Consider the following 14311-nt stretch of genomic DNA (forward strand, 5'->3'; position numbering starts at 1 on the left):
CCTTTTTTGTGAAGTGGAACATTCTGTGTGTGTGTGTGTGTGTGTGTGTGTGTGCGTGTGTGTGCGTGTGTGTGTGTGTATGTGTGTGCGGGTGTGTGCGTAGTTGAGTCCATGCTGACCAGCTTTCCTGTTTTTGTGGAAAGAAGAAAACGGCCAAAAACAGACATTCTACAATTTTCACTTTTTCTCTCCCTCTCCCTCTCCCTCTCCCTCTCCCTCTCCCTCTCTCTCTCCCTCTCCCTCTCCCTCTCCCTCTCTCTCTCTCTCTCCCTCTCCCTCTCCCTCTCCCTCTCTCTCTCCCTCTCCCTCACACATGCCCACACACACACACACACACACATACAGTACTTTGTAATAACAGTATGTCGCTATGGCAGTGCTAAAAGGTCATTTATGGGTATATTTGATGTTAAAATCATGGGCCACACTGTGTTAACACTGAGCTTGCTGCAGGCTTCCCAGTGGGGCCCTTGTGTTCCTTTGCCCCAGCCTTCCATGACAGTGAAAACAAACTGGCAACACACACGTACAGCATGATTACAGGAGCCAGTGATCAGACCGAATTTCTAACAGCAGCTGCCCAAATGTTGAAGGGGAAAATGTCTTGATAAGCAGCCAACATGTCACTAAAGGGCCCAATGCTATGGAAACCTGCCTGTCAGATCATAACATTTCCAGTGTCCAATTTGGCCACGACAAAGGCAGTAAGAAGAAAGCACACCAAAAAAAGTTGGTCTGTTGAAATCAGAAACTACAGTATTACTTGCAGGGACCTAACGGAATGTATTAGGTTGGACTGATGTTTTCGTCATTTAAAAGGTGGATACAGTGATTGTGTCTACAGAGCCTAGGCTGTGTAGCGCGCACACACAACGGACAGGTAGCAGATTATGAGGAGATATTCACTGATTTGACCACAAGTGATTTTGACAACAAGCATTCTCCAGAATGGCTGACTTCAATGACACAAGCATATAGTGAGCATCATAAAGTAGTGTGTGGCCCTCTCCACTTGCTATTACTTACTGTTCATGTGTGTACACTGTCTTCAAGATGCAGAGCGCACACATACCACCCATCTGAAGCCCAGGCAGCTGGAGTGGCATATTTGACTCCAAATGCTGCTGTACCTGGTGTTGTACGTGGGACTATTATGGGAATAGTAATATATTGCAGTTGATGTGACAGCAGTGCTTCTTGCATGTAAAGAACACAATATGAAAGGCCATTATGCACAGGATGCATTTACTGCACTCATCTGATGTGTTAACAAATCAAAGTACAAAGAAAGAACACAAGACAAGTTATTCTCTACATGACACAGATACAAATCCCCTCACTATCTAGCAGTGTAGACTAACTGGTTCAACAGCCTGGCGCTGCACACACACACACACACACACACACACACACACACACACACACACACACACACACACACACACACACACACACACACACACACACACACACACACACACACACACACACACAGTCCCTCACCTGTCTCGTAGTATGCCAAGACCCATGTGCAGTAAGGGACTGAAGGATAATGTTCTTGACAGGTAAGTGACTGTGACCTGGTCCAAAGTCTATTCAGCTGTGGTAGGGTCCTTATGTATTACTGTCTATGTAGAATAAATAGATCTGATGCCTGAGTGGATCCCAGCAGACTCTAAATGTCTCTGGTCTCTGGTTGTGATGGTCTCATGGGAAAAACTGATTTTTCAACGTGGAAAGAGAGTGCACATTGGGAGATTCTTGAAAATGTTAACAACAAGTATTCTCCAGAATCGCCGTCTCCAGAGACAAAAAGACCGTGACTGTAGATCCCAAACCACTGACACTCCCTACACAACCTGACAGACTGGAAGAGCATTCTCCAGACCCTGACCTATCACCTTTAAGCTGCCTCTTAGTCCCATCCTCACTCCAGCCGAGAATGTTTACCGGGCAGGTTCCAATAACCCCAATAAGCATCTCCTCTGGGAGGGACACTCTTTTGAATGGTGTCCCTTGAGTCAGTGATTCTGGAGAACGCTTGTTGTCAAAATCACTTTTTGTCAAAATCAGTGATTAGCTCCTCATGATCCAATTTACCTGTGTTATCCAGTGTTAATACAGAATACAGCCTTGGGCTCTGTAAACAGGCATGTTGCTAGATACGGTGGCTCCTTTGTTGACATACCCTTTGTCTACATGCCAGTTTACAGAGCCTAGGCTGTGTATTACCGTAACACTGATTTTTTTTCAGTGCACACACAGTGAGGACAGGTATTGGATTGTGAGGCGATACTCACTGAATTTGACAACCAGCATTATCCAGGAATTGCTGACATCTTAAAATAAACTAAAATGGCTAACTATTATTTTGTCTGTGAATGTACATGTGAGGGAAAGTCACACCATACCTGTGTAAGCACAGCCCTCCATAGCAAGTCATTCTCAGATCCTTCTACACTGGCCAAGAGGTAGATAGTGGTAGAGGGAGTACCAAGTGAGTACCAGGTCAAATCATGCTTCAATGCTTTCACTAACACAGCGAGGGTCATGATGTTAGCCCCCGGGACAGCCTTTATTCAGCTGCACCTCTCCAGTCTCATGCCTGAGCCAACACTGCTGGTCTGTAGCAGCGACCCATAGGAGCCGGGGAGTAGGATATTCACCTACAATATGTTCAAACAGGCTTGAGTCACAAAGTACAGCAGGTAACTAATTCACCTACCAAACATTTAAGCTGGGTCCTTCCTGTGGTCTAGAGTTGGCTTCCATGCATTTCACACATTGATATTCTGTGGGAACTGTCCGCTGGCTGACTGGCCACAGCAGACAGTGTCTGCCAAGTAGTTTGATGTGGTGTGTACAATACACAGTACAATAGAGGACATTCTTTACCAAAGGATGTTTATGTCCACCACAGATATCTAAATGTGGTGTAACAATGCACATTTTCCATGTTTTATTTCTTAATCAACCTTATCATTTTGGATTTTTAAATAGTACGTAGTCAGCAACATACCAGTTTACAGAGCCTAGGTTGTGAATGAACTCTGATTGTTATTCAACGCACACACAGTACAGACAGGTAGTGGACCATGAGGAGATATTCACTGATTCTGGCAAAAAGTGATTTTAACTAGAAGCGTTGCCCGGAATCGCTGACTCCCCCTCCCCCCCGTGTGTAGGGTTTAATTGAACAACCTTTGCCCTGGTTCACACATGTTTACATGACATCCATCCACATTTTCCAGGACGTCTATTCTGTGGTCAGATGTTCCATGAGTGAATGCTCTCCCTTCTACACAGACACTGTCCTGGCTCTGAACCCTGCTCCAAACGTGCCACACACTCTCAGCACGTTGGCTCCAACATGCAACGGCATGTCTCCACCAATCAAAAGTCACGGAGGAGAGGAAGAAAAAAAGAGCCAGGCCTTTTGGAAAGTCTGACGTCGCTCTGAAGAAAGTCAACAAAAGGTTGCCGGAGAAATCATTTAGGAGAACTACCCTATACTAGGGATTGTTCTCTTAATTGGTGATGAGAGCTGAAACTCTTCCACTGATGACCAGCAGAGCCCTGCGTGAGCGTCCGCCTTTGTCTGGACAGAGAAAGAACTTCTTCTATCTACAGTGTCTCATCCTCCTCCGCCCTCACGCCCATAAACCATGCAGCGCTCACTCACACACACGCAGAGTATTTCTCACGGAGCCATGAAGCCTTGTTAAAGACTGCTCTGGTGGGGAATAGCTCTCTGACTCACTGCTTCATGGGTTATGTGAAACACACACACACAGACACACACACACACACACACACACACACACACACACACACACACACACACACACACACACACACACACACACACACACTGCAGCACTTTCTCAGACAGGGAAGATTCACATATTTGATAATAGGAATGCATTGCAAAAACCCTTTTTTTCTTCCTTCTGATACACACACTGCTTGGGCTATGTGCCAACACCCGTGCTCCCTTTTTGTGTCTCTTCAATGTAAACCCATTGTGTGGAGCAGCTGATTGGGTTCCTTCTTCTGTGGCTGGAATCACACTTGACTTCTTTACTGTAGTAGAGAGACACTAGTCAATACACTAGCATTCTAGAGGCCCCTGGTACATTTTAACCAGGCTGTTCTACAAGCCTTATGAAGACGTGATGTCCAATTTTGTAACAGTGACTAAGAAACAGGATGTAATGTGCAGTGGTCATCTTCGGTTATAACTGTTTTTTTGTTGTGGTCCAAATCACCAATCCAGTATATATAATGTCAGTGCATCCCAGGCTATGAACTAATCCAGGTTGTGGTCTCGTCTCCCTCGTCAACCCCATGCAATAGGTTCCAGTCTAAACAACCTTCAGTTTGAATGGACTGTGCTCGATACTCACAGGCTCCAATAATAAACCTTAAACTTTGGAAAGATCCACAAGCCTCTGCCTCATCAAATCAATTTCACTCCATTGTCAGTAAAAAACAGGTGTTCAAAGTTCAACAAGGGGAACACAATACAGAAATCACATTATGCTTACGGCGTAGTTCAACCAGGTACATAACTAATTAGTAGTAAAATATATGTGTAGTTGAGTGCAGAAGCGGATCTCTCACGGATGCTTTAGAAAGAATCGTCGACCCTATCCAAAAGCAGAGTTATTCATGGCGGAGAAGAGTCAAGTTTTTTTTTTAATGACATAAAAAAAAAAATGTACTCTCGTCACTGAGGGCCCTCTGTTGCTTAAAGGAATACTTCACCCATACGGAACCGTCGTTCTATCATTATAAAATCGCTATTCTAATATAATGAATGAGGTTTTCACACTCCCCAGTGCTAAGGAACTCACCAGCATAAAGGGTCAGACTGTTGAGTAGGTAGAATACCTTGGGACCATCATCGACAATAAGCTAAACTTTGAGACAAACTGTGAAGCTGTGTACAAAAAGGGGAATCAGCGTCTATATTGTCTGAGGAAACTCTCCTCGTTTCACATTGAAAGTAAAATGTTAACCATGTTCTACCGCTGCTTCATTGAATCTGTCATATCCTTCAGCCTGGTGTCTTGGTTCAGTAACCATCCATAAAAAATAAGAATTCCCTGAACCAAATTGTAAGGTGGGCTAGTAGGCTGATAGGAGAGCCACAGCTGAACCCAGAATCCCTGCATACAAGGCAGCTACAGAGACTAGCTGGGTCTATCTTAGAAGATGGATCCCACCCACTATATGGTGAATTTCAGCTTCTCCCAGGTACAAAATGCCTGCCTGCAAAACAAAGAGATACAGAGGCAGTTTTGTTCCCTCAGCTGTCAAAACGTTAAATAGTAATTAAGCTACACACTAACTTATTAACCTATGGACTGTACGGCCTTCTTCATCTATTTATTTATTTATTCTGACCTTGTTTCTTGTATCTGCCATGATGGCTTGTATTCAGTATTTATTTATCTTTTGTTACTAAACCTTGTTGTATGCTTTTAATCCATGTTCCATGTCTGGAGCACTGTTGTCACTGTTATGTCACTGTCTGTCGATGTCGTTAATGTTGTCTGTGTCTGTGTGTGTGTAAGCAGCCAATTCTTTTTAACTGCAACCACATCTACCCTCAGGTACAAATAAAGTTACCTTAACCTTAACCTTTTTCTTCCCTCAGTCTTCCCTCAGTCTTCCCTTGGCCCAGCTGTCCTGTTAATCCTAATCCTACATTTTATCATGTGTGATGTCACGCATGGGAAAATGTAGGGTTAGACAGTGGGACCATAAAACACTCTTTCGGCCTTTTCTCAGGCTAAGATGAACCAATTTCTAAAATCTTTGCACACAATACTACATAGGATCTCAGAGTTCAATACACCTTCATATTTTCACCGCTGAAGTAGGTATTTAAGGGCCCCTGGGCATGTTCACAGGTTGCTCACATGGTAGATCCAGCCCAATCTAAAGAGTCTCTGTCATTGTTTATACCATGAGCCTCCAAAACAGTGTCAGTGCTCCTTGTCTTGTCATTCTCCTAAACGGTGAGGAACTCTGCCAGAGTGATGGACTGCCTTCTTCCACACCTTAAGCCCTACACAACCTCCCATAGTTCAGTTACTGTGAAGGCCATACTGTAGCAATTCCCAAGAAAAGAAATGTACATGTTGTAACGTGACAAAATGTGGAAAAGTTCAAGGGGTATGATTACTATAGCAAAGCATTGTACATGGAGAAAAGTGCTACATTTACTGTCATAACGTTTTTATTTGAAGTTGCCAACTGTCTGTGAGTCTATCAAACCAAGCAACACAACTGGTCACACAACCAGACATGTGAAACAACTCCACCATGGAGCCATTCTGCCTCAACCCATGGTCCGTTCAACTGACAAGAAGTACGACAACACAAAGGGAGACCCCTGAGGTTTTCCTCTTCCTCTACTGTGGCAAATGTGCGGAGAGAATGGCTGGTGTGTGTGTGTGTGTGTGTGTGTGTGTGTGTGTGTGTGTGTGTGTGTGTGTGTGTGTGTGTGTGTGTGTGTGTGTGTGTGTGTGTGTGTGTGTGTGTGTGTGTGTGTGTGTGTGTCAGTTACAATATCGTTGCAGCAATAAGTGTTCAAAGGAGCTGCAGCTGCAACCAATGCAGTGCTGCAGACTCCTCTCTGTGCTAGTGGGAGGAAAAAACATTCTAATATTGATTCAGAGGTGACAGAAGTATAATTATAACATGGGTTAGGTTAACTCATTCCATGCCCTTAGGCCCAGGTTGTGGCACTGTGTCAGATCCCTGTATAGGAAAACTTTGGATGAGTTTTGAAGAAGCTCCACTTCTAAAGGCTCTGTGAAGCTTAACATGTTGTCCTGCTGCCATGTATGAATGTACCTTTAAAAGTCTGATAGATCACACAGTTATCTGGTTAAATGCAAAACCAGTGTGAACACACAACCACTGCTGCAAACTTCTGCACAGTGACTTAGTGTTATTTGCATGCTAAAGGTTAGGGTAGACTCTAGCCCTATAATCCTCAACAGAATGGGCAGGTATGGAACGGATGGATGGGCTGATGTAGGGATGCAAAGATAAGGCGGATGGATGTAGGCGTGTTCAAGGGTAGCGATAAAACGTTGTGCTTTTCATAGAACACAACCACAACATGTCTCACTTCATTCAAGTATATAATACTGGTTATCAACTGCCAACACTACAACTACACATGTTCTCTGACAAAGCATCCAACACTGTGGTTACATTATGAGACTACTTTACTAGCTGAAGACTGGTTGACCATGTGTGTGTGTGTGTGTGTGTGTGTGTGTGTGTGTGTGTGTGTGTGTGTGTGTGTGTGTGTGTGTGTGTGTGTGTGTGTGTGTGTTGTGTGTGTGTGTCTGATTTTGTGGTCTTTGGTTAGGTTAAAGGTGGAGTCAGCAGCTTTTGGGTCAAAATAACTTTGTGTCAAAACCATGGAATATCTCGTCCCGAGCAGCTACCTGTCTGTACTGTGTGTGTGCTGAAAGAATCCAGTGTAAATGCACAACGCAGGCTCTGTAAACGGTCATGTTGCCAGCTACAGTGAGCCCCTTTGTTTACATACCCTTAGTTTACAGAGCCTAGGCTGTGTATTGACACCAGATTGTCTTTCAGCGCACACACAGTACGGATAGTTAGCGGAATATGAGGAGATATTCACTGATTTTGACAAAAAAGTGATTTTGACAACAAGCGTTCTCCAGAATGGCTGAAGCCAAGGTTAAGGCAAGCACTGGTTGTGTTTAGGGTAAGTCTCCAGGAAATGAATGTAAATACCCCATCGATGACATAACCTTTGTGTGTGTGTGTGTGTGTGTGTGTGTGTGTGTGCGTGCGTGCGTGCGTGCGTGCGTGCGTGCGTGTGTGTGGCAACGACTAGCCAACATCTTTGGCATGTTTCACTTCCTCTGATTCAGTAGAAAACAGCAGACAGAAACACTGAAAGTTGTAGCTGTGGTGACATCCTGTCAGGAGACACATACACACACACACACACACACACACACACACACACACACACACACACACACACACACACACACACACACACACTGAACCTTTCATAACTAACCAGACCACAAGTATGCCCCAGCAGAAAGATTGTCTGATTCAAACTGTGTATTCATCAGCTGGTGTGTAGAGCTAGAGATATAACTGTGGGTGGGACTCTGTTCTATATTTGCCCAGTGTAAAGACTGTGGTTTATGAGATGTGAACCCTGGATCAGTGAGGGAGATTAGCAGGTTTAATCTAGGCTATGTATTGTGGGCTCATGTTTTTTGTATGGGTGGGATATGTATCTGTGTTGTGTTGTGTTGTGTTGTGTGTATATGTAACACAACCCCCCCATCTCCCACATTGAATCCTGCCTGTCTTCCCTTACACTCTGGATGAAAAATAACTTCCTCATTCTCAACAGCAACAAAACTGAACTCCTCCTAATTGGCTCCAAATCCACCCTCAGCAAATTTACAACCCTCCCCCCCCCCCCCCCCCCCCACACTCACTATCGACGGCACCATGGTCTCCCCCTCCCCCCAGGCCCGCAATCTTGCCGTAATTTTTGATCCCACCCTCTCCCTTGAACCCCACATCCGTCACACTGTCAAAACCTCCTGCTATCACCTCCGTAATATTGCAAAGATTAGATCCTCCCTCACACCCCACGCTGCTGAAAGACTCATCCATGCCTTCATCTCCTCCAGCCTTGACTATTGTAATTCACTCCTCGCCGGCATCAGCACCACCTCCATCAACAGACTCCAACGTGTCCAGAATGCTGCTGCTCGTCTCCTCACTCACACCAACTCGTGGAACCACATCACCCCAGTCCTCAAAAAGCTCCACTGGCTCCCCATTTCATTCCGGATCGATTACAAACTCCTGGTCCTCACCTACAAAGCCCTCCACCATCTGGCCCCCCCATATCTCACTGACCTTCTCTCCCCCTATCAACCCCCTCGGGCCCTCAGATCCTCCTCAGCCAGTCTCCTCTCCACCCACACATCTAAACTCTGCAGCTTTGGTGACAGAGCTTTCTCCAGGGCAGCTCCCAGGCTCTGGAACAGCCTCCCCCAACATATCCGTGACTCTGAGTCCCTCACCATCTTCCTGTCCAAACTCAAGACCCATCTCTTCTCCTCTGCCTACCCCTAGTTCACCCACCAACCCAACTCTACATGTTATTTTTGTTTGTTTATTGTTTTGTTTTTGTAAAGCGCTCTGAGTGAGAGAAGAGCGCTATATAAATAAAATGTATTATTATTATTATGTATGCTGGCTGCTGGAACACCTACATTTCCCTGCTGGGATGAATAAAGTATATCTTATCTTATCTTATCTTATCTTATCTTATCTTATCTTATCTTATCTTATCTTAGGTTAGGTTAGGTTAGCCACCTGTCTTTGGGTTGCTCCAACGCATCACAAATGTTGGGCTCAAAGACTTGGTCAAGTCATTGGGAAAATGGAGTGTCATTTTTTAAAGTGGTCTCTGTGTTATAAAGGTACAGAGACCACTTTCATTTGTTCACTTCATTCATACACCTGAAAGTTCACCACACTTGAGTAGTATTTACTGTTGCATATTGGACAATGTTACTTAATAACACAGCAGTTATTCTACAGTCCATACATGGAACACTGTCAAAACACAAAGCTAATGTAATATAGTGGGAATGACACAGCATAGGCTACCGCATGTTACATTCACTGGTTATTTCCCCACCACAGTTGGACGCTGCCTGCTGCTATCCCACATAGATACAGGGTTGGACACATGACCTTGCACCATAGACACAGTGAGTCTCAAAAGAGCTTTAAGAGCAGAACGGTCTCAAGTTTTGGATAAAATGTTTGGTGAAGGAAGCTGTAGCTCTTTAGTGTTTATTTGTTTTCTAAGTTGATTTTTGGTTTACAACACAATATTTATTTTTATTTTTCAACAATAATATTTTGTGACGGAGAAGAGAGAAGTGTTATATCTTTGGTTATCTATTTATTCGTGTTGCTTATATTGTTATTTGTGTTCAAATCTGGTCAGGTTATTTGTTATAAATGTTACATTATGTTCAATTTTATTATAAAAGTTATTTAAACAAAATGCTTTTCAAGTTTCAAAAATCTTTGTATGTATCGAATCGTGGGTCAAAAATCGCGATACAAATGGAATGGTGAGTTTTTGTATCGTCACAACCCTACGTGTGTAGTGTGGCAAAAAGCAGCTAGGACAGGAAATAGTTAGTGTCCCACCTTTGTTATTGCTGCCAGCTGCCACCTCTCACTGGACATCCATGTGTCATGATGCTAAAGCTGGCTGGAGCCCATCAGTGGTTATAGTTAACACTTGTCGTTAAAGTAACTGTAACTGTTGAAAATGTCCCTGTATAAGCTGCTTTTTGCCACATGGCATGTACGGAATGGTTGTGGACATGAGACAGGCCTAACACTGTTTCAGAGCTAGCCATGCTGCCTGGGACTTGAGAATATCATGGCAGATGAATGCTGCTGTCATTGTTGTGCATATAACAAATAAACAATCTTGAATCGACAAAAAAACCTGCATGTCATTCCTTCTTTCTAGAAAGTGTTTTCCTGACAGATAATTTAATATTTATTTTTATTTATCCTTTATTTAACCAGGTTAGTCTCATTGAGATTAAAATCTCTTTTTCAAGAGAGACCTGGCCAAGATGGACAGCAGAACACAGTTACACATAAAACACAATACAAAATACAAGTTCGATATTAAGAGCAGTTGTAAAACATTAAAAAAATAAGATTCTTAACTAAAAACATTCACAATTTCCGATGGAGTCCAACTTCAAACTCTTAACAACAGCCTTAATTACGTTCAGAGTTACTAGGTCCTGAAGCTTAAGCTGCTTCTGCAGGTTATTCCATGACGATGGCGCAAAACACTGAAAAGCTGTTTTACCCAGCTCTGTACGAGCTTGAGGAACAGACATGAGCACGATGTCCTGAGACCTATAATAAATGTTTAAAGACACATCTAACACAAAATATATAAGAAGCATTTAACAAAACACTGTCAATGATTCATCTTACTGACATCTTCAAGGCCCTTCCACATTGAAATTAGCCTGGCTGCGCCCGCCTACCTACTTCCGGCCAAATTTCATTTTCCCTTCAGTAGTCAGTCTGGTGACGGAGCGTATTAGTGGGATTCTGCTCGAACAAATTTCTGTGTCCAATCAGCGAAGAGAGCGAGCGAGTGGCTGAGAACGATGACGTCGAAGTCGCGCTCCAGTTTCAGTTGCCAGAAGCCGGCTCATGACACACGTGACGACCAAACGTTATGCGATTGGTTGGCTAATCCAGAGTGGCACTGGGCAGATCCAATAGTTTTAAACTTTAACAGACACCCGCCTCCAAGTGAGTGAACGTTTGCCAATTACAGCACTGCCAGACCTTCTGTACAAATGAAATGAAGTATGATGGTCTGGTAGCACCAGGCTACATTGAAATGCTTACGGAGCAAATTCCAGTGTGACTGCACCTTTAAAGGTGGAGTCAGAGATTCTGGACAACGCTTGTTGACAAAATCACTTTTTGTCAAAATCAGTGAATATCTCCTCATGATCTGCTACCTGTCTGTACTGTGGGTGTGTGCACTTGGGGAAAATATCCTATGTTAATACACAGTCTAGGCTCTGTAAACTGTTAGGCCTATCTAAACAAATGGCATGTACACAAATGGGGGCCACTGTGGGGCGACTGTGCCTCAGGTGGTAGAGCGGATCCGCCCATGATCGAAGGGTTGGCGGTTCGATCCCCGCCCTGCCACTTGTGTCATGGTTGTTGTGTCCTTGGGCAAGACACTTTCGCCCGATTTGCCTGGCTTTGATTGCCAACAAAAGTGCTATATAAATACAATCCATTATAATTATAGCAACACGCCAGTTTACAAAGGCTCTGTAACACTGGATTATTTTGCAGCACACACAGACAGGTAGTGGATCATGAGGAGATATTCACTGATTTTGAGTTAAGTAATATTAACAAGCATTCTAGCAGAATTGTTAACTGCACCTCCATGTCTGCATTGTTAATGTCATTATAGGGTAACTAACAAATGAGGAAATTCAACTAGAAATGGAAAATGTGAAAAGAAAGGGGGCACAACTAAAGCATGGATGAAGTGATACTGGTATTGCTCTGACTGGGATTAGGACAGCAACTGGCTGCACCACGAGACGAGCATGAGGACGACCGCTGACAGCCCATCTCTTCTGACTCATCTGAATAACAGGGTTTAGTCAGACCTAGCTCTGTGCCCCAGACACACACCTTTAAGAAAACACACACCGTGACAAGGTCTGGCAGTGAGTGAGTGCCCTGCTTCACACAACGTATCCCGATCTGAACCTGTCTCACAACTGTTTAGGAACTCTCTTCGCATATCTCAGCATGAAAGATTACTTATGACCCCAGTCTCCCCTACTTTATTATTTATGCTAATAAGCTGTTATTCCAACCAAAGCAGTGATAAGGATATATTTCGTTTTGTCCACACGTGACACCGACCGCAGCCAGCCTTCCCATTTGACTTGTGGAAAACCCCAACTTAGTTTACAGGTCTGCAGCTCCCATAGTATGAAGCCACATCGATCGCACTGTCTCAGTCTGCACTCACACACACACACACACACACACACACACACACACACACACACACACACACACACACACACACACACACACACACACACACACACACACACACACACACACACACACACACAAAGAAAGAAAACTGGAAAAGTGTCAGTGCGTTACGAGTTTCCCGGTTACTGGGTGGTCACAGACAGTGAAACTAAGTTGTGACACGTGTTTTATGGTTCCAGTCATCTGAAGTACATGTTAGGTCTTCTTACCTGTCAACAGCCCGGTGGGCAGCAGAAGGCAGTAGAACAGCCACACGACCACCTGAAGATCCATACTCGCTCCCCCTCCCTGCGCTAAAACTAGAGCCGAGATCAGGACACTAACCTAAAACACTCCATCGGGGCTTGATCCGATTGATCCAAACGCGAGAGGAATGAAAAACAAGCATCACTCCGATACTCTCTCATGATCTCCCATTGAAAGAGAGACACAACAACGAAACACAAACTTCAGTGGAAAAAGGTCTTTAAGTTCAAACTGAAGTTTCCATATAATCCACGGTGTCGTTGGAGCCCGGAGAGAAAGAGATCTTTAGTCTTTAGCATGTTCCTTTCGGAGGGGGCCCGCTCTGAAGTAACAGAGCTGTAGGTGGAAAATGTGATTCACAACAGGGCGTTCATAGAGGAGCCATTCTCCAGTCAGCCGCGCGGTCTCCTCCCTGCTGCCTGCCTGCACACTCCGCTCAACACATGCCTGCGAGCACACACACACACACACACACACACACACACACACGCACACACACACACACGCACACGCACACGCACACACACACACACGCACACACACAACTTTAAACTCTGGAGTTATGAGGCAATTCAGTGTAAAGTGTGCCAGGCAAAGACATGAATAGAGAAATATCTAGGCTACATGAGTTAGGCTTAGGTTACTAGCCTACTGGAACTGTGTTGAGAGTTTCAAAAAGTTTTGCCTGTTTATTTAGAGATTGCCATTTCTGGACACGAAATTAATGCGGCGCTAGAAAAAAGATCTTCCTTGCAGCTACAAATAGAGCTGCTCCAACTCGACACCGTGTGTGTGTGTGTGTGTGTGTGTGTGTGTGTGTGTGTGTGTGTGTGTGTGGTAGTGGCGCCCCCTACTGTAATATAAATACTGTATAAACATGGAGCCGGTGAAGGCAGTGGGTTGTGTGTGGGAGAAGTAGCCCAAGTCAAGCGGTTACTTTCCAGGCCCTTAAAATGAGCCAAGGGTTACTGTTGACAGGATTCAGACTCTTCCCTCTTGGACTCCTTTATTTTAACCCTTTCAGTCATGAATTATGACGAAAATCATGTCGATTTTTTTTTATTACCAAAATCATGCTAAAATTGAAATCCACTTACATTGATTTTTTATATTGTTTTTTTTAAGTTGTTTAACTCCGCTTATGTGAAGCCGATACACACCATGCAGCAAAGGTGTTAAATATCTGTTTACAACGTGTAGGCCTACACACTCTTTTATACCCCCTAAACCCCCCATATTCACTTTATCATCCGGATGACCCTTCAGATTATTATTGGGATGCCTTCAGGGACCCTGCTGCAGGTTGGGAATCATTGCCCTATATTCTAATCAATAGCTGCTTCAGTTAAAGCTGTGCTAGTGCAGT

The 14311-nt window shown here is 44.1% G+C and overlaps 1 protein-coding gene across 2 annotated transcripts in view; it reads right to left on the bottom strand.

Moving 5' to 3' along the window:
* Positions 1-13339, bottom strand: part of piezo1 (piezo type mechanosensitive ion channel component 1 (Er blood group)) — a 157145-nt gene extending 143806 nt beyond the window's left edge. For both annotated transcript variants that reach the window (XM_080036320.1, XM_080036319.1), the window contains exon 1: positions 12909-13339. In XM_080036320.1, the coding sequence (XP_079892446.1) occupies positions 12909-12972 (64 nt within the window). In that variant the 5' untranslated portion in view covers positions 12973-13339. The remainder of the gene's footprint in view (positions 1-12908) is intronic.
* Between the last annotated feature and the right edge of the window lie 972 nt (positions 13340-14311).

Source organism: Ammodytes marinus (assembly GCF_949987685.1).
Source record: "Ammodytes marinus genome assembly, chromosome: 11".
NCBI classification, from domain to species: domain Eukaryota; kingdom Metazoa; phylum Chordata; class Actinopteri; order Uranoscopiformes; family Ammodytidae; genus Ammodytes; species Ammodytes marinus.